Raw genomic sequence first — 26,986 nt, 5'->3', positions numbered from 1 at the left:
TCCCATGCCCAAGGCTTGATGTGGTCAAGGCATGAAAAGGCTCAATAACTTCATATTGATCACCTGCTGTGCTATTGGGAATTTATGACCCATGATGAATGGCGGGGACACTGTGTTCATGATGAGACATTGAACTGACTAGGAATCAATGCCTTGTAATCGCTGGTTGGGCTTCGCACTCCAAACAGCCAGGCTTTGAGCTGCATATATCAGTCACGCCGCGGGGAACTGGGTGCAATTCTCAGTCTTTCCCCCCACCCTAGTAGTTCATCCACATTCTCTCTCTCTCTCTCTCTCTCTCTCATATAGGAAGCTGCCATATATTGGATCAGTACTGAATTCCTGGCAGCAGCCTCTTCAAAGCCACTTAAAGCTGGAGGTGCCATCATTTGTCATGTGCCCAGAAATGATGCTGACCTGACCTGAGCATGACACAAATAACCTTGGCTTGCCATGAGTTGGGGAAATCTGGTGCCCTCGTGAAAATGTTTGCTAAGAGCTGTTCCTCAGTGACTGCCTGTTCCCTGGAGATCACTTCAGCTTTGAAGAAGCTTCCGAGACTTTTGAGCAGCCATTTATATACTTTCTTCAGCACTGTTTAATAGGCTATTAGGAACATAGGAAGATGTCTTATACCAAGTCAGACTATTAGTCCATCTAGCTCAGTATTGTCTACACAGACTGGCAGCAGCTTCTCCAAGGTTGCAAGGCAGGTGTCCCACCCAGCCTACTCCTCCTCCTCCTCCTCCTCCTCCTCCTCCTCCTCCTCCTCTTCATTCGTTTTTCTAAACCAAAAATGGCTCAGGGCAGTTTACACAGAGAAATAACAAATAAATAAGATGGCTCCCTGTCCCCAAAGAGCTCACAATCTAAAAAGAAACATAAGACAGACACGAGCAATAGTCGCTGGAGGTACTGTGCTGAGGGTGGAGAGGGCCAGTTACTCTCCCCCTGCTCAATAAAGAGAATCACCACCTTAAAAGGTGCCTCTTTGCCAAGTTAGCAAGGGAGATGCCAGGGAGGGAACTTAGATCCTTCTTCATGCAACCAAGTAGATGCTCTACTTCCCACAGAAACTTCATCCCCCAAAGGGAATATCTTGCAGTGCTCACATGTCGTCTCCCATTCAAATGCAAACCAGGGTGAACCCTGCTTAGCAAGGGAGTCATTTCATGCTTGCTACCACAAGAGCAGCCCACAAGACACACACACCCTGTGTGTCAGACATCCCAGGGGTGGCAAGGGAGCCAACCTTCCCCTGCATGTTCTCCCCTTCCTGAGCATTAAATGGATACAGACGGCATTTCTCTGGCCTCCCGTTTCCTAACTAATGCATAGGATGCCAAGCATCAGTACAGATACAGGTAGTGAGACGGAAAAAGACGGTGATGTTTAGGAGAAGAAAAAAGGACAGGAGGACGTGTTAATTTAGCATGAAAAGGGATTTCTCAGACAATCTAATGATGTACCTGTTTTTAATCTGTATCGGGTTTGTTTAAACATAGGAACATAGGAAGCTGCCTTCTACTGAGTCAGACCACTTAGCTCAGTATTGTCTACACTGACTGGTAGCAGCTCCTCCAAGGTTGCAGGCAGGAGTCTCTCTCAGTCCTTTCTTGGAGATGCTGCCAGGGAGGGAACGTGGGATCTACTGCATGCAGATGGAACTATGGCCTCATCCCCTAAGGGGAAGATCTTACAACATTCACATGTAGTCTCCCATACAAATGCAAACCAAAGCAGACCCTGCTTAGCAAAGGAGACCATTCCTGCTTGCTACTGCAAGACCAGCTCTTCTTGCACTCTGCACCAATCATATGCATTTGAACATATGAAGACAGATTATCCTGTCAGACTTTTGCTTCATTTAGCCCAGTATTGTCTACCTTGAAGGGTTTCCAAACTTGGGCTCCCAGATATTGTTGGACTAAAACTCCTATCATCCCCCTCCACAATGGCCAAAGGCTACTTGCAGCATGTCTCCTGGTTCTTGGGCAGAAAAGGGTCTTATCCAACCTGCTCCCTTGGATACTTTTAAGTGGAGAGAAATTGAACTGTGACCATCTGCAAGTTAGTTGTATGTATGTATGTAACATATTTTTATACTGCCCCAAACTTATGTCTCTGGGTAGTTTACAACAAGATATAAACATTAAAACATTAGTTAAAAACAAAAACAAGAAATTTAAAACACAACATTTTAAAATTTTTAAAACAATATTCTAAAACAACATTAAAAACAATCAAAACAGTATCAGTTAAAAGCCTGGGTGAACAGATGCATCTTTAAAGACTTTTTAAAAAATTGTCAGACATGGGGAGGCTCTTATTTCACCAGGGAGCTCATTCCAAAGCCTTGGGGCAGCAATGGAGAAGGCCCGTCCCTGAGTAGCCACCATACGAGCTGGTGGCAAATGCAGACAGACCTCTCCTAATGATCTCAATGGGCAGTGGGGTTCATAACGACGAAGACGTTATCTTAAATACCCGGGGCCCAAGCTGTTTATTGCTTTACAGGTTATAACTTATACCTTGTATTTTGCCCGGAAACATATTGGCAGCCAGTGTAACTCCTTCAATACAGGAGTAATATGGTCTCTCCTAGATGACCCAGAGACCAGCCTGTCTGCTACATTCTGAACCAACTGTAGTTTCCGGACTACGTACAAGGGCAGCCCCACGTAGAGCGCATTACAGTAATCCAGTCTGGAGGTTACCAGCAGATGTACCACTGTTTGTTTATTTGATTTCTATGCTGCCCTTCCAAAAATGGCTCAGGGCGGTTTACACAGAGAAATAACAAATAAATAAGATGGATCCCTGTCCCCAAAGGGCTCACAATCTAAAAAGAAACATAAAATAGACTGTGCTGGTACTGTGCTGGGGTGGATAGGGGTGGATAGGTACTGTGCTGGGAGTGGATAGGACCAGTTACTCTCCTCCTGCTAAACAAAGAGAATCACCACGTTAAAAGGTGCCTCTTTGCCCAGTTAGCAGGTGTTTGCCAAGTTAGCAGTATAACATGTGCTCTGCTACTGAGCTATGCCCCTACTGGAATTATCTAAGTTAACCAAAGTTATGCACCCAGAATCAGTTATTAAAATAACATACAATCCCTACAAGTATACTTATGAGCTTGTTTTTATTTGTTCTTCTGGGATTCTGGCTTTCTAATTATTTGATTTCCCCCCCACTACTACTACAAATATTTATATACCACTTTTCAACAAAAGTTCCTAGAGCAGTTTACTTAGAAAATAAATAATAAGGTTCCCTGTACCTAAAAGGCTCCCAGTTTAAAAAGAAACATAAGAGAGACACCAGCAACAGCCACTGAAGGGGTACTGTACTCGGGTTAGACAGGACCAGTTTTGTTTTGTTTTTAGGCTAGATAAAATAGCTTTAGAGCAGGCTTGCATAACTTCAGTCTTCCAGCTGCTGTTGGACTACACCTCCCATCATCCCTGACTACTGACCACTGTGGCTGGGGCTGATGGGAGCTGTAGTCTAACAGCTGGAGGGCCAGGTTTTGCACCCATTTGGCACCCATTTGGCACCCATTTGGCACCCATTTGAAGGTTTTGCATCCATTTGGCAACTCTCTATCAGCTGCCCCTGGATCAAAGAATCCCAGGTTGATAGATACATCAACCTCACACACTCCAGGTGCATGATAAGGGTGGCATTCCATTATCAAGGTTGGATGGGTAGTTTTACTTTCTCCTGCCTGCCTCTGTTATGGTCCGGAACAGTCTATGAACAAGCAGTTAGGCAAGAGTTTGGAGAATGAAGTTCAGTGAGAAGTCACTGAATTTCCAAGCAAAACTGTCAGTATTTTAATTAAAAATAATTATTGGGAAGCAAGTGCAACAGAGGTACGTTGAAAATAAACAACAGGGCCACGATTCAACCCAGAGCTAAATAGGCTTAAGCCCATTGGTTTATTATTGCACGATACTCTGAGCTGTACCTTGGAGACCTGCTGCCAGTCAGTGTAGACAAAACTGAGCTAGATGGACCAATGGCCAACTTGATATAAAGCAGCTTCCAATGTCCCTATGATACAGGATGAGTGGGTAAAGGTGGCAGTTTAGCCTTGCCAGACTAGCAATTCCTTCATCCTTCATTGCTTCTATCTAGGAAGGAAATTGTTGGAGATGGCCTAGTTAATATCACTAACTCATCGCGGAGGGAGGGTAGGATGCCTCCTTGTTTGAGGCAATGATTAGACCACTTCTTAAGAAGCCTGCCCTAGAACCCTCAGCAATGGATAGTTATAGTTATCTCCCATGGTTGGGCAAGGTACATAGGGACATAGGAAGCTGCCATATACTGAGTCAGACCACTGGTCTATCTAGCTCTGTATTGTCTTCACAGACTGGCAGTAGCTTCACCAAGGTTGCAGGCAGGAATCTCTCTCAGCCCTAACTTGGAGATGCCAGGGAGGGAACTTGGAACCTTCTGCTCTTCCCAGAGCAGCAACAGCCCCTAAGGGGAATACCTTACAGTGCTCACACATCAAGTCTCCCTTTCATATGCAACCAGGGCAGACCCTGTTTAGTTAAGGGGACTTGTCATGCTTGCTACCACAAGACCAGCTCTCCTGGTCTTGTGACTGAGAGGGTGGTGGCTAACCAGCTCCAGGCAGTTTTGGAGGAAACTGATTATCTAGACCCATTTCAAACTGGCTTTAGAGCAGGCTGTGGGGTTGAGATGGCCCTGGTTGGCCTGATGGATGACCTTTACCAAGGAATCAACAGAGGGAGTGTGACTCTGTTGGTTCTTTTGGATTTCTCAACCGTGTTCGATACCATCAACCATGGTATCCTTCTGGGTTGCCTGGGGGAGTTGGGGATAAGAGGCACTGCTTTGCAGTGCTTCCACCCCTATCTCTCTGGCAGATTCCAGATGGTGGAGCTTGGCTATGGTTGCTGTTTAAAATTGGAGCTATTACATGGAGTCCCTCAGGGCTCCATCCTGTCACCAATGCTTTTTAACATCTGCATGAAACCTCTGGGTGAGGTCATCAGGAGATTTGGTGCAGGGTGTTATCAGTATGCTGATGACAACCAAATCTATTTATCATCATCATCATCATCATCATCATCATCAAATGGCATTCACTCCCTAAATGCCTGCCTGCGGGCAGTAATGGGTTTGATGAGGGACAATAAATTGAAGCTGAATCCAAGCAAGATGGAGGTGCTCATTGTGGGGGATCGGAATTTGAGAGATAAGTTAGATCTTCCTGTGCTGGATGGGGTTACACTCCCCAAGAAGGAATGGGTACACAGCTTGGGAGTGCACTTGGATCCAGGCCTCACCCTGGTATCTCAGGTGGAGGCAATGGCCAGGAGCGTTTTCTATTAACGTCTGCTGATTTGACAGCTGCATCCATTCCTTGAAGAGAATGATCTCAAAACAGTGGTGCATCAGCTGGTAACCTCCTGGCTTGACAATTGTGCTCTACATGGGGCTGCCTTTGTACGTAGTTCGGAAACTTCAGTTCAAAATGCGGCAGCCAGACTGGTTTTGGGGGTAATCCAGAGAAACCATATTATGCCTGTCTTCAAACAGTTGCACCGGCTGCTGATGTATTTCTGGGCAAAATAGAAAGTGCTGGTTATTACCTTTAAAGCCCTGAATGGCTTGGGTCCAGGTTACCTGAGAGAGTGCCTTCTTCTGTATGATCCCCATTGCACATTAAAGTCATCTGGAGAGGTCTGTCTCCAGTTACCACCAGTACGTCTGCTGGTGTCTCAGATCTGGGCCTTCTCTGTAGCTGCTCCTGGCCTATGGAATGCACTCCCAGCAGATGTCTGCAATTTAGGCCCGCTGTTGGCCTTTAAGAGAACCCTAAAGACTTACTTGTTTGGCCTGGCCTCCCCAGGTTTTTAAATTGTTTTAAGTATTTTAATTGGTTTTTAAATGGCTCTCAGTTGTTTTAAAATTGTTTTTATATTGTTTTAAGCAGTGTGTTTTTAAATGTGTTTGTTTCAATTGTTTTTTTTAAATTTGTTGTGCACTGCCCAGAGCTTTAAATAAATAAGTAACAGTAAGCCACGCCAGTCACAGACCTGAGCCTGCTAATCAGCAATGGTCAGACCTCCCTGGGGATGCTGGCTGTAATCCTGATGATTGTTGTGTTTGTGCAACCAACAAAATTGCACTTGCACAATATGTGCAAATGTGGCACTACATAAGTTGTGGTGCTCCATGACATTGCACAGCCACTAGGGAAAGGCCTTCTCCAGGACTCCTAATATGGCACTGCAAGGTTTTGCAACAATGTTGTGCAACAATCGTTAGGAACAGCCTTGGACAACAAGGTTGTGCAATGAGTGTGGTACAACTACACTCGGACCAGTGCTTTCTAATTTATTCATAAATGATCTAGAAGCAGGGGTAAGCAGTGAGGTGGTCAAATTTGCAGATGATACCAAACTCTTTGGGGTAATGAAATCCAAAACAGATTGTGAGGCGCTCCAAAAGGATTTCTCCAAACTGGGTGAGTGGGTGACAAAGTGGCAAATGTGGTTCAGTGTTGGCAAGTGTAAAGTGATGCACATTGGGACAAAGAACCCCAACTTCAAGTATATGCTGATAGGATCTGAGCTGTCGGGGACTGACCAGGAGAGGGATCATGGGGTCCTGGTGGACAGCTGGTTGAAAGTGTTGACTCAATGTGCAGCAGCTGTGAAAAAGGCCAATTCCACGCTAGGGATCATTAGGAAAGGCATTGATAATAAAACGGCTAACATTATAATGCCCTTGTACAAAATGATGGTGCAACCACACTTGGAGTACTGAATACAATTCTGGTCACTACATCTAAAGAAGGGCTACATCTAAAGAACTGGAAAAGGTACAGAAGAGGGCAACCAAGATGATCAGGGGCCTAGAGCACCTTCCTTATGAGGAAAGACTACAACACCTGAGGCATTTTAGTTTTTTAAAAAAGAAGACTGCAGGAAGACATGATAGAGGTCTATAAAATTATGCATGGTGTGGAGAAAGTGGATAGAGAAATTCTTCTCCCTCTCACATCACACTAGAACCAGGGTCATCCCATGAAATTGATTGCCGGGAAATCTAGGACCAATAAATGGAAGTACTTTTTCACACAATGTATAATCAACTTGTGGAATTCTCTGCCACAAGATGTGGTGACAACCAATAACCTGGATGGCTTTAAGAGGGGTTTGGATAACTTCATGGAGGAGAGGTCTATTGACGGCTACTAGTCGGAGGGCTATAGGCCACCATCCTCAGAGGCAAGATGCCTCTGAATACCAGTTGCAGGGGAGCAACAGCAGGAGAGAGGGCATGCCTTCAACTCCTGCCCGCGGCTTCCAGCAGCATCTGGTGGGCCTCTGTGTGAAACAGGATGCTGGACTAGTTGGGCCTTGGGCCTAATCCAGCAGGGCTGTTCTTATGTTCTTATGTTAACATTTTCTCAGGGACTCGTCTCAAACAGATGCTTCTTCCTTTGCACAACATCCCTGTGCTATTTTTTTAAGTTAGTGCAGGTCAAGTCTGGAATGCAAGCTTCCCACGTAGTGGAACACTCCTGCGCAGTTGTTTTCTGTAGGCGCAATGGTCTTCTGTGAGTGCACCATTATTATTATTATTATTATTATTATTATTATTATTATTATTATTATTAAGAAATTTGTATTCTACCCTCTGCCAAAGTCTCTAGGTGGTTTACAACAATAAAACAAACCAAGAAATTTTAACAAAACATATAAAAATTCAAATTTATATTACTCATAAAAACTACTAAACAGCGAAAAATCCTGGCTGAAGAGATGTGTCTTAAAAGCCAACAGGGATGTTTCCTAAAAGCCAACAGGGATGAAGCAGCTCTAAGCTCAGCAGGAAATGCATTCCATAGCCCTGGGTTGACTACAGAGGAGGCTCACCTTAATGGCTTCCTCAGACGTATATTCCCTGAAGGTCTTAATAGATGGCAGGGTTCATAATGAAGAAGGCATTCTTTTAAATATCCTGGGCCCAAGCCATTGAGGCCTTTATAGGTTATAACCAGCACTTTATAGTTTAACCTATTGGTAGCCTAGCCAGTGTTTCAAAACTGGAGTAATATGGTCTCTTTAGGACATCCCAGAGACCAAACTAGAAGCAACATTCTTCACCAATTGCAGATTATGGCCTATTGACAAAGGCAGCTGCACATAGAGTGCACCGCAGTAGTCAAGTCTGGAGGCTACCAGCTTATGCACCACTGTCTTAAGTGCACCATCCATTAGTCTAGATGTCAGCCGCTGTGTTGAGTTCTGGGCTTTGCATTTTAAAGACACTGATAAACTGGAAGGAGTTCAGAAGAGAGCACCCAAGATGGCGAGGGGTCTGGAAACCAAATCCTGTGTGGAACAGTTGAAGGAGCTGGGTACTTTTAGCTTGGAGAAGAGAAGACTAAGGGGAAATGTGACAATCATCTTCAAATATCTGAAGGACTGTCACAAAGAAGAGGGAAGATTATTGTTCTCTGTTACTCCAGAGGGCAAGACTAGAACCAGTGTGTTGAAATTGCAGGGAAGCCGATTTAAGCCAGGCATTCGGAGGGATTTCCTAACCAAGAGATGTTTGACAGTGGAACAGCCTGCCTTGTGCAGTGATGGACGCCTCTTTTTCACAGGTTTTCAGATATAATTTGGGTGGCCATCTGTCAAGGATACCGTAGCAGATTCCTATATGGAACAGGGAGTTGGACTAGAAGAACATGAAGCTCCCTTCCAACTCTGGGATTCTAGGACTCCATATTCAAAACAGAAAAAAGCTGGAACCTAAAGAGATGGACCCCATAGTATCACAAGATAAACATTTAAAAATGAACATCTATTAGATGCATATAATAACGTAAGACTTTACCAAAAGATGAGTGCTAAGATATTTCTCTTATGGTATGTTAAGATTCCACCTAATATGAGATATAATCCTTTAAAAACCATGCATTCTCACATGTTCCACTATTGTAGCTTCTGTCAATTCCATCTAATATTGCAATTTCCATTAATCCCATGTTTAATGGAAGTTTCACATATATTGGTATGTGGCGTTTATAGGCTGAAAGGATATTGTAGGTGCAGTGAAGAATTAAACCAAACATTTTATTGATCTAGACCCCACTGCTGTTGCATTAGAGGAAAAATCCCAGAAATGTTATTGATCCAATTTGTTTCTACCTGACTCAACAGGGGTTTGGGCAATCTCACTTGTTTCATGTACAGACTTATTTATGAGCGTGAGAGAAATCTCACAAAGAATCAACAATGTGTATAGGCAGTGGTGTGATGGTCTTACTCAAAGGTATTTTGTCATATTTGCAAACTAACTTTCATCATTCATGGACATGTCTGGTTTCTTATGGTTTTACCTATAATCCTCTTGGCTCGAGAACATTTCCAGATGTGAGGTTCATTGGGGTGGGAGACAGAGACTTGTGAAGAAGAACAAAACTTCTTATATTGGCCAATGAAACATGCCCCCAATCTCGACCTCCCCAACTAACAGAAGTTAAGCAAACTCTGTTGATACCTTTAAAATAATCTCCCTGCAATGAGAGCACTAAAATGTTGTCCTTTATACAAATAGTGAAAAACCTGGAATACTCCAGGATCTGAGATCCCTGGTTCATGGTGCTATCGTGACCACATAGCAAAGTTAAAAGTCAAAGGTTGCTCCCAGTGGGCACTTCCCATCTTTCATTTGCATGGCTGTCTTTTCATTTGCATGACTACTCTGCAGCTAATGAGTTTGGCAAGAGAGGGAGAAAGTATTATCATCATTACCATTATCCATAACTATAATGCCCCATTATACCAAAGGAATTCCTTGCCATGGGATGTGGTGATGGCCACCAGCTCGTATGGCTTTAAAAGGGGTTTAGACAGATTCATGGAGGACAGGTCTATCAATGGCTACTAATCTGATGGCTGTGAGCCCTCTCCAGCCTCAGAGTCATGATGCCTCTCAATACCAGTTGCAGGGGAGCAACAGCAGGAGAGAGGGCATGCACATACCTCTTGCCTGTGGGCTCCCCAGAGGCATCTGGTGGGCCACTGTGTGAAACAGGATGCTGGACTAGATGGGTCTTGTGCCAGATCCAGCAGGGCTGTTCTTACGTATGTTCTTCTGACCTTTCCAACACAGGATGTCTTATGAAGTCACTTGGGGAGTTTAACAGGAGGGTACTAAACCACACCAGCTTGTGAAAGAGAAGGCGCTGGCATGTCTCAAGCCAGAGGGCCAGGCAGGGTGGGAACAGTGGTACAGCTATAACTGAACAAGGGGAGACAAATTTCCCTGGGGCCCAAAGGGAGAGGTTGCTCTCTCCTTGCCCTCACTCTGGAAAAAAGAGTGGTGGGGTGGTGGGGGGGCAAGATTCCATCTCCGCCTTTTGTCCAAAGGGCCTACTCCAAGTCACTCCTTGGGTGAGAAACAGCTGTCAGACCAAAGTGTTTAATAAATCGGGCGTGGCACTATTTTAATATGTGCTAAGGGTTCTGGAGTTCATGACTCCTTGAAGAGCATCTTCCCCGGTGTCTGCAGCATCAGTTTCCAGCAGGCCTTGATGAGATGAAGCCTTTGGCATTCCAAAGCCCTTCTCCTTTTGGGTACCAACTGTCCTGCTGTAGGGGTGAAAGGAGTGATGTGCCTTCAGCTCTGGACCAGGGGCTTCTGATTGGTTCATTTTCAGTTGGCAAAGCTTTAGTTGGGGTGGTGGCAGATAATAGAAGGGGGAGAAGGGTAGGGGTGGGAATTGTCTGCTAATTTACTGGCTGCTGTAAACAGTAAGCAGCCTCCTTGCAAGGATATGCTTGGACCATTCTGCACAGTTTCTGCAAAATCAGTTGGCTGAACAGGAATCACATAACATATTTTGAGGAATGAAGATTATAAATGAGTCTTCTGACCACACAGAGGAGGGATGGAGAACAGAAAGGGGGACTTGCTGTAGGCGTTAACAAAAAGGGCTCGGGGTGTGTATGTGTGTGTGTCACTGTGCCTGTTGCATACCCACCACAACTTCCTGGGGACTAGCACCTTCCCTTGCAAGAATCTTGAACCTTTATGGTTAATGCAGAAGAAAGAGCCTGGGAATGGCATAGCTGGACGTTTATTAGGGGTAGGTGTTTGGGAGAAAGGAGTCAAACCCTCCCAATCCATGCGTGGAAGCCAGGAGCATGAGTGCCCACAGATTAGGGCTAGCAGACCTGGCACAGCAGGCGACTGAGCTGCCATCTACACAAATCTAATTGCTTTGGCCCCCACCCCACAGCCTCCGGTTCTAGTTGAGCTGGCGCTAGCCAAGGTGCTGAAGGGGTCCTGCGCTCGCTCCTGAAGCCCGCTTGCTGCTGTCCAGGGTGCTGAAGGCAGAAGGCTGTTCTTGGTGCTGAAGACAACTGCCTATCTGCGCCTCTCTCTCTCTCTCGCACACACAATTCTCCGCCAGCAGCAGTGACGTAGTCGAACGTGCACGCGGTTCAGCCCCAGTGTCCCTGAGACACCAGCTTCTCAAGGGGGCAGAAACTGAGAAGGAGGAGAAACGAGCCAGAGCGGTTCCTGGAGACTGCGTGTGTGTGTTCTAATCCTCCTCTCTCTCTTGTGTGTCTCTGTGTGTGTTGCCAGCACAGCCCCGGGAAAAGAAGGCGCTTCTCCAGCCCCCGCCCGCCTGCCTGCCTGCTGCCTGCTCCCAGCCCATGAGGTACTGTGGCAATGTGTGCGGTCTGGAGCACAGGTTTACTGCCATCCTAAATTGCCCCCGTCGATTATGGGCTGTATTGGCTCCAAAACCACCATCGGTAAGATTGCCTTCTTTGCGGCGGGGGGGTGGGGGGGAGGGGAAGGCGAGGGGAGGGCGGGTGTTTGAACCTCCCGGGTGCCAGGACGACTAGTCGGAGTATGGGAAGATGCAGGTGCTGGATGGGTCTCCCTAGGGAAAGCAGAGAAGACGCTTATCCTTTGCAGCGTGTTGTGTTTTCTTTCTCATGTGCATTGGGGGGGGGGGGCGCGCAGGGAGCCTGAGTCTACCGAGGGGGAGGAAGAGGGTGTGTGTGTGTGCGCGCGCGGGCGGGCGGCGGGGGTGGGGGAAGGAACGGGGGAGATGGGTTTCGCCAAGCAAGGCTCCGCTGGCATGCTTCCTGGAGGAGAGGAAGGGCGAGCCTAGCGCCTTGGCTGGCTTGGCGTGGAAATCACGGCCGAGGTGTCGAGGCGGATGATCGCTCCCTTGGCTGCTCGGGGCTTGCTTGGCGCCGCAGCCCTCCAGCAGTTCGAGGCTTGTTTTTCCTCCAGAGCTCGGAAACATACCCCCCCGCCCGCCCGCCCGCCGCCCCGCACTCCTTTGCTCGCGCTCTCGCTCCCTCCAGCCCCCGCCCCGGCGCCCGCCCCCCCCCTCCCCGCACCCGGCGGCGCCGCCAGCCACGGCCGGAGCCCGGCTCAATTAGCATGCGAGGGCAGACTCGTTGTTGCCAAGGAACCGCTCTCCTTAGCAGACCTTCAGCCTCAACCCGCATCCCCCCCCCCGCCCCCCGCCGCCTTCTCACCCCGATCCTAATTCCCACCCCACTCCCAGGCGCAGGGAGGCATAAACATGCCCGGGATTGGCCTCCGGGTCTAGAAGGCAGGTGGGTCCTTCTCTCCCAGCTGGCTGCGAGGAGGAGGAGAGGCTGGCTGGCTGGCTTGGCCAAGGCTTCTGGGCCGGGTCTGGGGCATGGCCGGGATTCTCAGCGGTTGGCTTTGCAGAGAGGCCGCCGCAAGTTGGATGGAGGCAGCAGGTCAGTGACCCAACTCGGCCAAAGGGTCGAGAGCAGTGAGCTGAGAGGGGCCGGCGTGTGCGTGTGTGTGATTTCTGGGAGTCACCGGCGGTGCAGACAGAGAGAAAGCTTGAGGAACAATTTTCTCACTTTAATTTTTTGGGGGGGGAGAGAAATGACACTCTTTTTTTTTCTTTCAAGAAGATATAGTTTGTTATTGTTATTGTTATTTTTACATTTATATCCCGCTCTTCCTCCAAGGAGCCCAGAGCGGTGTACTACATACTTGAGTTTCTCTTTCACAACAACCCTGTGAAGTAGGTTAGGCTGAGAGAGAAGTGACTGGCCCAGAGTCACCCAGCTAGTTTCATGGCTGAATGGGGATTTGAACTCGGGTCTCCCCAATCCCAGTCCAGCACTCTAACCACTACACCACGCTGGTTTGGCCTGAGGGGAATTCTGCAAAATGAGTGGGGAGGGCTCCTCAAATGCATGGGGGAAAAAAATCTGCACCCCTGGAAGTCACATTATTTGGGGTTTAGTCTTGGAACCTGGGGGTTGCAGAAGGGGCTAGCCTGATGCCAAGCTGGGGGAATATTCTTGATAACTGCCCCCCCCACCCCCCAATCTCCTAAGTCCAGACTAATAGCCCAGTTGTGGCAACCTGCTGAACCCAGAACCTGAAGTGCCTCTTGATGATATCTGTGGGATGTCTATAAAACAAGTGTGTTTAGCCTCAGGATATGTGAGTCCCAGGAACAGTTGGCAGAAGTTTTCGGGAGGGTGTGTGTGTTCAGGAGCAGACAGGTAACCTAGAAGACTGCATGTTTTGTGAGGGTGTATGAAAGAGAAAGAGGCTGATTATCAATAGTGCAGCTGATTGAATAAACAATGGCCACACCAACCCTATTGGATGAGTGGGGGAGACTCTTCTCTCCCCACCGTTTCCCTTTTAGCAGCCTGGCCATTGATTCAAATGTCTGCATGCTTAACTTGATAACCCAAATTCTGTAGCATGATCAGAAGAGCAGCATGCCTCCGAGTCTCAGATGCAGACCCAAGCAAAGGAGGCTCTCATGTTGCCTTCATGCTCTGCTTGTAGCTTTTCAGAGGCAGCTGCAGAGCATGTTTGGGACTGATCCATCAGGGCCACACTTGTGTTCTTCTTATCTAGCAGCATTTGCTTATACCACATAGTCCTCAGTCAGTCCATGTGGACTAACCAGAGTGACATGGTTAGAGACGTAAGAAGTTGCCTTATACTGAGTCAGAGCATTGGTTCATCCAGCTCAGTCTTGTCTATCCAGCCTAGCAGCAGCTTCTCCAAGGTTGCAGGCAGGAGCCTCTCCCAGTCCTATCTGCTGGCAAGGGTGGGGGGAACCTTCCGCATGGAAGCAAGCAGGTGCTCTTCCCAGGGCAGTGCTATCCCTAAGGCAGGGATCCTCAACGTTGGGCCCCCAGATGTTCTTGGACTTCAAGTCCCATAATCCCCAGGCCCAGTGGCCTTTGGCCGGGGATTATGGGAGTTGAAGTCCAAGAACATCTGGGGGCCCAACGTTGAGGATCCCTGCCCTTAGGGGAATATCATGCAGTGCTCACACATGTAGTTTCCCATTCAAATGGAAACCAGGGTGGACCCTGCTTAGCAAAGATGACCATACATGCTTGCAACCACAAGACCAGCTCTCCTCCCTGTTGCTTGTGCTCAAAACCTGGGGCCTTCTGCACTCTCTGTGTATGTGCACACGCATGAGCACATGCAGCTGTTTCTTGCTTTCTGGGTTGAAGGCTCCAGGAAGGCCCTCTCCTAGGTTGCTCCATGCTTCTTAGCACTGATTGCTTCTACATCCTCTCCCACACCCCCGGATATAATATGTTGCCTGGTAGATCCAGCGAATTCCCTAGATTTATGGATTCTCAAGCCTCGTTCATTTATGTATTTAATAATTAGTTAACACGCATATTCCACACTTCCTCCAAGGAGTCCAGCTCTGTGTTTATGGTTAGGTTTATCCTCACAGCAGCCCTGTGAGGTAGGTTAGGCGGAGAGAGAAGTGACTGGCCCAGAGTCACCCAGCAAGTCTCATGGCTTAATGGGGATTTGAACTCGGGTCTCCACAGTACTAGTTCAGCACACTAACCACTACACCAGGGGTCCCCAATGTTGGGTCCTCATATGTTGTTGGACTACAATTCCCATCAGCCTTTGGCCACTGTGGCTGGGGATGATGGGAGTTGTAGTCAACAAGATCTGGGGGCCCAAGGTTGAGAACCCCTGCACTACACCATACTGGTCATACTGTCAGGAAAGAGCGTGCCTAATTTCCCTCAACTGCTACCGCTGACATGTTCTGGCACCCTTGCTATGGTCAACGTTTAATTTGTAAGTGCTTAAGAAGAGCCGTGCTGGCTCAGAACCAAAGTCCCTCTAGCCAGCATCCTCTTTCCCAGGTGTCAGTCAGATGCTGCTGGAAAGTTCACAAGCAGGACATCTAGGCGAATCGCCCTCTCTGGTGGTTGCTGCCCTGCAACTGGTGTCCAGAGGCTACGTGTAGAAAAAAGGATGCCAGGAGAGAGGAAACACTGTCCCCTGATCTGGACATTTTCCCCGTTTCTCTCCACCCCACCCCCCCAAATAAATGAAATTACCTTTGTTTTCCATCCTTTCAGCATGCCACTCAAAGAAGTCTGTGTATGGTGTTATCTCCTTTTATCCTCACATCTATCCTGTGCGGTAGGTGTGGTTGGGACAGACACTGTCATCCCTGATGTGTATGGCCTCTGTGTAATTACTCAGGGGGGTGCCTGCTAACTGCTAGCATCTGAGTTACGTTCTTATAGACAAATTAATGGAGAGCAGGTGTATCAATGGCTACTAATATGGTGGCGATACTGAGGCCACCTCCAGCCTCAGAAGCAAGATGCCTCTCAATACCAGTTGCAGGGGAGCAACCGCAGGAGAGAGGGCCTGCCCTCTCCTCTTGCCTGTGGGCTTCCTGGGGGCATTGGGTGGACCACTGTGTGAAACAGGATGCTGGACAAGATAGACTGTGGGCCTGATCCATCAGGGTGGTCCTTAGGTTCTTAATAGCATATTAGAGTATTCAGAGTACTTCACACACATTAGGAACAGGGACAGAGGTGAGTGAAACACACATTGGAACATAGGAAGCTGCCATATACTGAGTCAGACCATTGGTCTATCTAGCTCAGTATTGTCTTCACAGACTGGCAGCGGCTTCTCTAAGGTTGCAGGCAGGAATCTCTCTCAGCCCTATCTTGGAGATGTTGCCAGGGAGGGAACTTGGAACCTTCTGCTCTTCCCAGAGCGGCTCCATATGAGGGGAATATCTTACAGTGCTCACACTTCTAGTCTCCCTTTCATATGCAACCAGGGTGGACCCTGCTTAGCTAAGGGGACAAGTCATGCTTGCTACCACAAGACCAGCTCTCCTCTCCACAAAAGGCCACTTTCACCCATTCATGTGTTACAAACATGAGCCCTGCTAGATCAGTTAAATACCTATTTTTCCAGAATTCTGCTTCCTGCAGTGACCAGAGGCATCTGGGTACGCCACAGACAGGGTGAGTTGGCAAATAGCCCTTTCTTCTTGTCACTCCTCAGCAACTGGTATTCAGTAGTATACTTTTTTCTGAACGTGGAGAGTCCACGTTCACCATCATGGCGAATCCTCTAGATTTGTCCTGAGCTAGGAACTTCCTGGTAGGGCTGTGTATTGCATCAGACTGATTATTGGGTCCAAGGAGATGCAGGCCCTATCGGGGCATTTTTCATTGGAAATAATTCCATTGAAAAAGTCTCCAATATCCAGAGACAAGCTGATACAATAGTGAGACATCAAATATTTTCATGTGGTGGGGATTACCTTTTAATGAAGAGCTGCCTTCTCCAGTGGCAGCATTTCAGATCTCCACCTTTCCCTTTCCTGGTGCACCCTACAATGCACTAGGAACGGAAGCTACACCATGATGCTGTGTCTTTTTCCTGTTGCATTATTGGGGCAAAAATATCCATGTTCTGTAACTATAGGGCACACGGCCATCTTCCCCCATCCCTCCACTACCACCCCGCCACATAATGCACTTAGAAAAGGATGCAACAGCATCAAGTTGCTTCATTTCCTTGCTGCATTCTAGGGTGATACCAGGAAGGGGAAAGCGGCAATTTCAAATGCTGCCACTGTGGCTGGCCAACAGACAGATGCTTTCTTTGCATAAGCCATCTCTTCATTAGAAGGTTGGGAGCCAGGGAATGGAGGCATGGGTTCTTCCCCATCCCCAGCGGCCCCGTCGTGTGCATGCCAATGCACATGATGTCGCATGTAAAGGGGCATTGCCTGGTCTCCGGAGGGCCTGCACAAGTCCTCCAGAACACATTCCCAGCTAGTGTGTGCTGGCTGGGTGCATTTATTTTCCTTCCTCTCCCTCCAGCAGGGGACAGAAAGAGAAATAAATGCACCCAGCCAGCATTTATGGGAATGAACTCTGGAGGGCCCATGTGGCCCTTCCATGGCTTGCGGCCAGGTTCTTTGAACCCGCCTGCTCAACGGTGGCTCTGCCCCTGGCCCTCAGCTCAGTACAAGATCCTATCCACAGCCTGCATTGTTAACACAATGCAAGAATGTCCAGGTTCAGAACTGGGATCAGGCCAATAATTCCGCCCACGTACAGCCCTTCTTCCTGGTTTATAGCTCAGTCTCTTGGCTTCAGTGCTACTGTAACTGAAAGATAACATCCATAGAACTGAGTCCGTCTTGGGCATCAAAAACCCATTTGTTCCAGGCCATGACAAAGTCTGAGAATCCCTTGTTTTGACTCCACGGAAAAGTGGGCTTCATCCCGAGAAAATGAAACAGGCACCATTATCCTCTGAGATTGGAATCAAGAGCATCAATTGCTTTTGAAATGAGAATTCAACATTTTGCTGCTGTATCGGTATCAGAAAGGTAGGTGTGTGAGTGTAATGTCATTTTACAGTCAAACTGTAAGGAAGGGGCTGTAGCTTAGTGGTAGACCACTTGCTCTGCATGCAGGAGGTCCCAGGTTCACTCCCTGGCTGCATCTCCAGGTAGGGCTGGGAGAGATTCCTGCCTGAAACCTTGGAGAGCCGTTGCCAGTCAGGGGAGACAATACTGAGCCAGATGGAGCAATGCTCCATATTCATGTAAGGCAGCATTTTTTTCATTTGTGCTAAACTGGTCCCCCCACCTTAATTTTTACAAGAACCCCAGGCTATTAGAAAAAGGGGGGCTAGGAAGAGAGAGAGAGCAGGGGAGATGGAAGGAGATCCCACTTCTGACCTGCAGGCTACAATCTGGTGGCCACCCCAGCTATAACTCAGATATTTCAGTGTAGGAGTCTTGAAACAGATGGATGAGATGTGGAAACCATGGTAAGCACACCAGAAACGTGGGTGGGGTTGATGGAGAACCAGTTGCACATATTTCACAGCACAGGAGCTGTTGGCATTTTGCAGTGAGTGGGATTATTTGTTTCTCCCCACCCCTATGAATGTTTTTTTGTCCCCGCCGCCTCCCCCCCCCTTGGTCAGGCAAGGTAATAGATTGTGTTTGTGAAACCTGCAACTGAAATTCCTCTTAGGAATGGCATGGAGGACTTTCACAATTTCCTCAGCTCTAAGGAACCTTTAGGAAATCAACAGCCATTACACCAATCCCCATCATCATCCCAGACCTATTTGCATGCTTCGCAACCAACATTCCATACATTGAGCCCAACTAGATGGGCCTATGAGACAGATCCATTGTGTGTTTAAGGTCTGTGTGTCTGGTGTGTGTGTGTGTGTGTGTGTGTGTGTGTGTGTGTGTTTAATGGAAATAGCAGACACATGAGGACCTTTTGCTCCACTGCAGTCTGGATCCGGACTGAGGCCCTGCATGGTTGCTATTTGCCCTGGGATGACTGCTACTCACCTATTGGGGCCAAGGGGAGCTTCCATCCTGGGGCAAATGGCAACTGCCTAGGGACCTGATGTGGATCAGGACTGCAATGTGTGGGAGCGGGGTGGGGGGAGTTAAACTCCTCCTCATGCCACAGCCCTGATCTAGACTGGGGATTGTTTACAGAATGTAAGAGAAATTCAGGATACAACCCAGGGGCATAGCAAGGTTGGAGTGGAAGCTCACTGAAGCTTTATATTCATAAATTGTGGACGATGCAAGTCATGTCATGGTCCTAGAGAAAGACATGCTGTTCTGGTAGCTCCAGGTCTTAACACTCACATCAATTTCAGAGGATGAATACAACTGAAGGAAGCCCGGGCGGGTGTGCGGCTGGGGGAGTCAGTCATGTGACTTACCTCTGGGGGGCCACCAAGGCAGTGGGCCCCCAGACAACTGTCTCCCCTTGCCCTATTGTAGTTACGCCCCTGCAACCATGCAATTAACATCTCATCTACCTTGGCCCTAAGGAATGGGGACAAAACAACATAGTAAGGTTTAGCGGTCCTGGAAGCAAGATGTCAAGAACGATTGAGGGCATACAGAGCTGAGCAACAACCAGTCCAGCTGTGTCCATCATGAGATGGGGCCGTAGCTCCATGGTGGAGCATCTGGTTTGCATGCAGAAGGCCCCAGGTTCAATCCGTGGCAGCATCTCCAGGTAGGACTGGGATAAAGACTGCTGCCTGAGAGCTTTGGAGACTCTCTGCCAGTCACTGTACACGATGACTACTACTACTACTACTACTACTACTACTACTACTATTTATATACCGTTCTTCAACTAAATTTCAAACAAAGCAGTTTACATAGAAAAATGAATAATACATAATTAATTAAGATGGTCCCCTGTCCCCAAAGGACTCATAATCTAAAAATAAACATAAGGCAGCTGCCAGCAACATCCCCTGGAGGGATGCTGTGCTGGGGTTGGATAGGGCCAGTTGCTCTCCCCTTGCTAAATTTAAGAGAGTCGCCACTTGAAAAGGTGTCTCTTTGTTCTGTTAGCGGGGGTGCATGGCACTGAGCTAGTTGGGCCAAGGGTCTGACTCAGTATAAGGCAGCTTCCTGTATTTCAATAGCTGGGAATTTTGCTAGTTTCTACAGACTGAGCAGCTAGGACACAAGCAGGCACATGGACAGGCAGTGTTAGTCCTATAGCCAGCTGCGGAGCGAGGCTAGTGGAGGCCCGTGTTCTGCCGCCGCCACCACAGCCCCTGGCCTCGCCCCCACATCTGATGTCAGACGCAGGGGCCCGGCTAGCCACATGGGGGTGTGGTCTCCCTCCCATGGAGGAGAGCTGGTCTTGTGGCAGCAAGCATGACTTGTCCCCTTAGCTAAGCAGGGTCCTCCCTGGTTGCATATGAAAGGGAGACTAGAAGTGTGAGCACTATAAGATATTCCTTTCAGGGGATGGAGCCACTCTGGGAAGAGCAGAAGGTTCCAAGTTCCCTCCCTGGCAGCATCTCCAAGATAAGGCTGAGAGAGACTCCTGCCTGCAACCTTGGAGAAGCCGCTGCCAGTCTGTGTAGACAATACTGAGCTAGATAGACCAATGGTCTGACTCAGTATATGGCAGCTTCCTATGTTCCTATGTTCCCGTTCGGAAGGCAGTGAAATTATGCCCCCTTCCCCGCGTTTGATGTCAGACGCGGGGTGTGTGTCAGAGCTGCGAGGTGCGGCCCCCGATTGGCGGCAGCCCCGGTTCTTTGAACCCGTTCACCCAATGGTGGCTCCACCCCTGCCTATAGCAACACTAGACCCCAAAAGCAACCATGTACTCCTGCAGTACCCGGGAGACTGCTTCCTGTCAATTACCTTGCACATATTGTTTTCTTCCCCTTCATCAACCCAACTACAAACATACTTCCTTTCAACCTTAACCTGGGCAGAGAGGGGTTGTGACACCCATCCATCCATCCCTGCTGGATCAGGCCCAAGGCCCATCTAGTCTAGCAACCTGTTTCCCACAGTGGCCCACCAGATGCCTCCGAGAAGCCCACAGGCAAGAGGTCTGTCCATGCCCTCTCTCCTGCTGTGGCTCCCCTGCAACTGGGATTTTGAGAAGCATCATCTTGCCTCTGAGGCTGGAGGTGGCCTGTGGCCACCAGACAATAATCACAGGTAGCCATGGGCGACCAGAACCCATTTCCCAGCCTCCTGTGCTTCTCCACGAAGCTCCAGGGGTTAAACACAGAGCAGCCTTGAGAGAGAGGGTGAGTGAGTGAGTATTCTGCGTAATCAAGGAGCGTGTTCACAATGCTGGTGTGGAGAGCTGTGTGGCAGAAAGCAGTGAGTGGGAGCTCAACAAAAGGGGAGATCGGAGCCTGTGTGGAGCTGTGAGACCAAGGAGCAAGGGGTGAGGGGAGGAGGCAGCACGGAGCAGGGCTGGGGGCGGGGGATTGTGCTGTACAAAGCAGAGTGTTTCTCTTCTGCCCAGAGGGGCACTTGGACTCTTTGTGCTGCCTGCCTGCAAACCCCTCCCCTCGTAGGAGCTCTATCAAAAGCTGTTTCACAACGGCCTCCTGGGTGGCCCCCATAATCCCCCCCCACGCATGCCACTCAACCCCGTAATCGTGGGGGAGTCGGCCCAGCCCATTCTGCCACTTCAAAGTCCTTCAGCTCATGTTCTCGGGCAGTACCTGCCTAGCAGTTAGCGACCTCTGGCTAGCAGTTAGCGACCTCTGGCGACCTTTTGTGCTGGGGGCGGGAGGGGTGTGCCGTGAAGGCTCCCTCCTTTCCTGGCTCCGCTTGCGGCCTCTTAGGCAGGGGTGGGCACAAACGTGGACCTCCAGCGGCTGTAGAACTACAACTCCCATTATCCCCAGCCACCATTTAGTCTTTGCTGGCATGGGGTATTTCTTCTCCCGCCTTATCCCAAGGAGTCCTTGGGGTGATGTGATGGGGCATTTCAGGGCTGGTGCTGTAAAAACCAAAAACCGAACCCAAAACAGTTTCCAAGCATGCGGGGGGGGGGGAGAACAACCCTTGAAAAATAATCTGCAGCCTCCCCTTTGCACAGAGTGTCTCTCCCCGTCCCCCTGGGTAAGCTTTCCTTCCTGCAGAGGGTGATGCACGTTTCTGCTTCCCCATTGATTTTTGTTTTGCATCCTCTGTGGAACCCAAGAAACAGTTATACTGACTTCTTCTCCCTCTTCCCAAGCCCTTCACCTCGGTCTGTCATTTCCCCAGGCCAGCCAGAGCATCAGCATAAGAGCTTTGGGATCTTGGTGCTTTCCCTCCTGGCTCTGTTTTGCTGAAGCTCAGCTTTTGATCCTGGAGCTGTGGCCATGCCCACCTATGTCTGGGTTCTGGTGGCAAGCTCCTGGAAGGGCCCCCTCCTCACCCCCATGTCGTCTTTGTGGGGTGGGAGCCGGTACAGTAGAGCTCCTTCCCCTACCACAGGGGTTCTTAATCTTGGGTCCTTGGTTGTTGCTGGACTACAGCTCCCATCATCCCCTGCTAACTGGGCAAAGAGGCACCTTTTACTGTGGTGATTCTCTTTATTGAGCAGGGGGGAGAGTAACTGGCCCTCTCCACCCCCAGCACAGTACTTCCAGTGACTGTTGCTGGTGTGTGTGTCTTATGTTTCTTTTTAGAATGTGAGCCCTTTGGAGACAGGGAGCCATCTTATTTGTTTTATTTCTCTTTGTAAACCGCCCTGAGCCATTTTTGGAAGGGTGGTATAGAAATCAAATTATTATTATTAATCATAATAATCATAATCCCCAGCCACAATGGTCAAGGATGATGGGAGTTGTAGTCCCACACATGGGGTCCCAAAATTGAAAACCCCTGCCCTAACACAAAGGGAATGTCACAGCCTCTAGGGTGGGGGTGGGAAAACCTGGCCCTCCAGTTGTGGTTGAACTACAACTCCCATCATCCCTTACTATTGGCCACTGTGGCTGGGGATGATGGGGGTTGTAGTTCAACCACAGCTGGAGGGCCAAGTCCCCCCCCCCGCCCCAGGCCATAAGCGGGGGGTGGGTGCATGCTGGGGCCCCTACATAGAGCACAGTGGAACGCAGGCGGCTGAGTAACGTGTGTGTGCTGCGTATGTGTGTCTCAAACACCACCTGTGCTGTTACGGAACAGGGCTGTTCCTGTTCCGCTCCAGCTTAGGATTGCGCAAGGGCAGTTGTGCAACTCTGCTTCCCTCGGAAATAAGGGAGGCAGTGGCACACAGCCATGGTGGTTATGCAGTCCTGTCCTGCCGCAGGGTTTGAGACACACTCAGCAGCCCGGGCAGTGCTGAACCCAGGCACGTGGGGGGGGGGGCAGCTGGTCTTGTGGCAGAGCGCAGGAGCTGTCCCCTTTGCTAAGCAGGGCCCACCTTGGTTTGCATTTGGATGGGTGACTACACGTGCACGCGGTAAGGAAGTCCCCTGAGGGGATAGGGCTGTGCTCAGTGGTAAAGCACCCGCTCTGCATGCAGAAGGTCCCAATCCCTGGTGGCGTCTCCAGGTAAGGCTGGGAAAGACCCCTGCCTGAAACCCTGGAGAGCTGCTGCTGCTAGTCAGTGACAGTACTGAGCGAGATGGACCAAGGGTCTGATTCAGTAGAAGGCAGCTTCCTGGGTTCCCAGCCACTTGCATTTTGCCGTGCTGTACGCAGGCCATGAGGATTACAAATATTCGTATGCTGCTTTCCAGTATATGCCTGCAAGTTCTCAAACCTGGCTTGCGTAGCAAGACAAACGCAGAAGTAGATGGTTCCTTGTCCAAAAAAGGGCTCACAGTCTAACAAGGAGCAGCAGGGAGACACCAGCAACAGCTACTGGGAGGGAGGCTGGGCTGAACAAGGCCAGTCGCTCTCCCCGTGCAAAACACAAGAGAAAGGTGCCTCTTTGCCCACTTAGCAGAGGATCCTAGCCAGGCATTGCCTTGAATTCTGGAATATATGAGGATCAGAATAGCCTTGCTGGATCAGGCCAAAGATCCATCTGGACTAGTACCCCGTTTCCCACAGTGGCCAACCATTTGCCTCTGGGAAGCCCACTAACAGGGTATAAAGGTAGTAGTCCTCACCCATTGCTTGCCTCACCAGCTGTTGCTATTCAGAGCTAGACTGCTGCTGAATGTGGAGGCTCCACATAGCCATTATGGCCAATAGCCACTGATAGGCCTGTCCTCCACGAATTTGTCTATTCCCCTTTTAAAGCTCTGCATGCCAGCGGCCATCACAACATCTTGTAGCAGGGAGTCCTGTAAGGTAATTATATAGACGTGCTTTCTTCTCTCTGTCTTGAAGGGAGTGGTGCAGTAAGCTTCCCTGAGGTCTTCTGCTCTGTGACCCTGGGCTTTTAAGACAGTGTGGGGAGACGCTGTGACAGAAATGTCAGTGTCTTATAAGCTGTGAAGCATGATTCCCAATTGTTCAAGCCTCTCAAGTTTATACCTGTCCCTGCATCTGTACTATGATATACTGATTACCTCACAGGGTTGTTGTGAGATAATATACACAACAGTGCTATTAATACTCAAAAACAGGGGCTCTTATTCTTGCGTCTTCAGATGTTGTTGGACTACAACTCCCATCATTCCTGGTTACAGTGGCCAATAGTCAGGGGTGATGAGAGTTGTAGTCCAATAACAGCTGGAGGACCAATGTTGGGTCCCCCCGGTTTAACAATATGTTTATTTTAAAGATATTGCTATGGGTGAGGGCTAAGCGTGGAAAGGATCCCCTGATGGGTGGGAATCTCTCTTGAGCTTTTGGAATGCAAGACTTAGCTAAGACATTATGGCTGGGGATAAAGGGAGTTGTAGTCGAGCAACATAGCTGGAAACCCTGCTCTAAAGCACACGTACTCGTAAGTACGGAAGGCTGTACTTTGCAGTAGGAGCTGTTGGGCTGGCGCAGGTAACCCATTTGAGGAATAAAAAAGGGGTGTGAATCTGTCCCCCATTTCAACAGGGCTCATGCCAGCCATTGCAAAGATTTCCTTTACTGCTCAAGGTCATATAATCTGTTCAGTTTTATTGTTCTAGCCAATAGACATAGCAGCATTGGCAGAAGCCAGAGAAAGTTAGTCATGACTATGTTCCACTGAAATTCATGGGACTTAAGTTTAAGAAACTTTAAGAAACTTCTAGTTTGGTTTAACTCCTCTCAGATCCTCTCTCAGACATGAGATGTTGGACTACAACTCCCATCATCCCCAGCCACAGTGGCCTTTGGGGGGTGATGGGAGTTGTAGTCCAACAACATTTCCTCCAAGGTTGGAAACCCCAATAATATAGCGTACCAGAATGGAGTGGGAGCTTTTTGCCTATGGCTGGGCCTCTTGCCACTCCAGTGACGTTGGTACAGAGGAAGGACATGGGTCAGCCAAATGACGTGGTTCCTTCTCGTGCCAACTGGGCGATACTGGCGTGGGAAGGAAATGCATAATTCAGCCACCCACTGGTTTCTTCTTGAACGGCATGAGAAAGGCCTATGGCCAACTTTCTCCCAAGCTGCTCCCATCACTTACAAATTAGGTCTTGGAGAGGAGAGAAGAGGACTTAAAGAGCATTAAAGATGACTTTAATGGAAACGGGCATGCATATGAATGTGGCTTGAGGCTGTAAAAGAAGTCTTTATAGGGTTGTTGCTTGATTTTGAAAAGGGAGTCAATTCACTGTATCGGTTCAATTGATGAACCAAACAACAATTGTTTGAACCAAACTGATGAAATAATTACATTTGGACATGTTTGCATAGGAGTAAAACCATTGACTGAAGTACAAAACAAGGATGCACCAATCAGAACTTCCCAACTGACTGCATTGGTGCAGCGGGGAATAGATAATTTTTGACGTTCTCCCCTTCCCCAGGAAGCCCTCTGTGCCACCCAAAAATATGTCCTTGAGGGCTGCACAATGCTCAGGGACATATTTGTGGATGGCATAGAGGGCTTCATAGGGAAGGGGAGAATGTCAAAAATGGTCCATTCGCCACTGCAGTCAGTTGGCAAGTTCTGTTAGGCTGCTCCCTCACTGCACTGACGCATCCTTGCTTTGTATGTCAGCCACAAGTTCTGAAGCAAAAACAAACATACTTCTGGTTTTCCCCCAGGATGCAAGTGTATTTACTCAGAAGGCATCATCTGGGAAGAAGCATACCCTCATCTATGTGAAAGAAGAGGGAATGCATCTTTTCAGGTGGTATTTACAGTATCATTTGCAGCTTTTATGAGGACTCACAATCTCATTTCCAGCTTTTTTTTGGAAATAGGTATATTAGGACACATAACCCAAGCACCTGCAGGCGAGAGGTATCGGCAGATTCAGGGTAACCCTCAAATACATCAGTTTCATAAAAAATCGGAAGAAAAAAAGCCTAAGGGGACCACCCCCGCAAACTGCCCAGTGTTACTCAATGGAGTGGAATGTTTGTGGACTCAGAGGGTACTTAACAGACAACCCTTGGCTGAGCTAGAGGAACACAGTGGCAAGAAGGCAGGAAGGAGGGCTTGAACAAAACGAGTGGGACATTTCTCAGCTTGAAGAATACTCACTCAAAGCAGTCACATACCCTTCAGATTCTGATGGGGGGGGGAGTGCCTAAAACTTTTACCATGCTCAGACACAGACTCAGGTAACATGTGTACAGCAGGGATATACTGCAACATTTTGTTGCGGGGCCATACTGCTACTACTACTACTAATACTATTACTACTAATAATAAATAAAATAATAGTATTTTAAAAAATCTGCTGCTCAGTTAATCTGGGCATCATTTCAGTTCATCAAAAGCTATATCTAACTGGTTATTCAGTTAAAAAGCCACCCAGAGAACATTTTTTAATAAACAAAGTTGATTATTATTAATATTGCAGCCTTAAACAGCTGCAGATTAGAACTGTCAATCAGTCCCCATTAAACTGTGTTAGCTAGGATATGCTCCCCCTTTCAGCCCATCTACTTTTGGCAGCCAAAGGCCACTTTGCCCCCACCCCGCCCCCATTTTTGGCAGTGCTGCAGTCCCAACAGGACTCCGAACTGTCCTTTGGCGTTCTCCTCGGCTCAGCAATCTCCCACGCCTGGCCACTTGGCTCAGGCCAGCACTGAAGAAGGCCCTTCCGGAAGGTCAATCTTCACCACTCCCAACCTGCCGTCCTGGACGGATGCTCCTCTGCCGTCCCCTGTCAAAACTTTGACATACATTCTTGTTTAACCAGTGCTTTGAAGCACGAGGGAGAAGAGCCATGCTATTTCTGCAGAACCTGCTGGCACCTCCCG

General features: G+C 48.6%; 1 protein-coding gene and 1 long non-coding RNA gene across 6 annotated transcripts in view; one reads left to right on the top strand and one right to left on the bottom strand.

The window, feature by feature from the left end:
* The window catches only part of LOC128351150 (uncharacterized), a 75,455-nt gene that overhangs the window by 5,542 nt on the left and 42,927 nt on the right, over window positions 1-26,986 (bottom strand). The gene's annotated exons all lie outside the window — the stretch shown is intronic.
* FAM131A (family with sequence similarity 131 member A) overlaps window positions 11,325-26,986 on the top strand; it is an 88,094-nt gene continuing 72,432 nt past the window's right edge. For 2 of the 5 annotated variants that reach the window (XM_053310357.1, XM_053310355.1), the window contains exon 1: window positions 11,326-11,825. In XM_053310357.1, the coding sequence (XP_053166332.1) occupies window positions 11,724-11,825 (102 nt within the window). In that variant the 5' untranslated portion in view covers window positions 11,326-11,723. Of the gene's footprint in view, window positions 11,826-12,773; window positions 12,798-26,986 lie in introns of those variants that run through there. The other 3 variants (XM_053310360.1, XM_053310358.1, XM_053310362.1) reach the window with 3 other exon arrangements.

The sequence above is a fragment of the Hemicordylus capensis genome, chromosome 3 (assembly GCF_027244095.1).
Source record: "Hemicordylus capensis ecotype Gifberg chromosome 3, rHemCap1.1.pri, whole genome shotgun sequence".
NCBI classification, from domain to species: domain Eukaryota; kingdom Metazoa; phylum Chordata; class Lepidosauria; order Squamata; family Cordylidae; genus Hemicordylus; species Hemicordylus capensis.
This window is presented reverse-complemented; position numbering and strand designations above follow the sequence as displayed.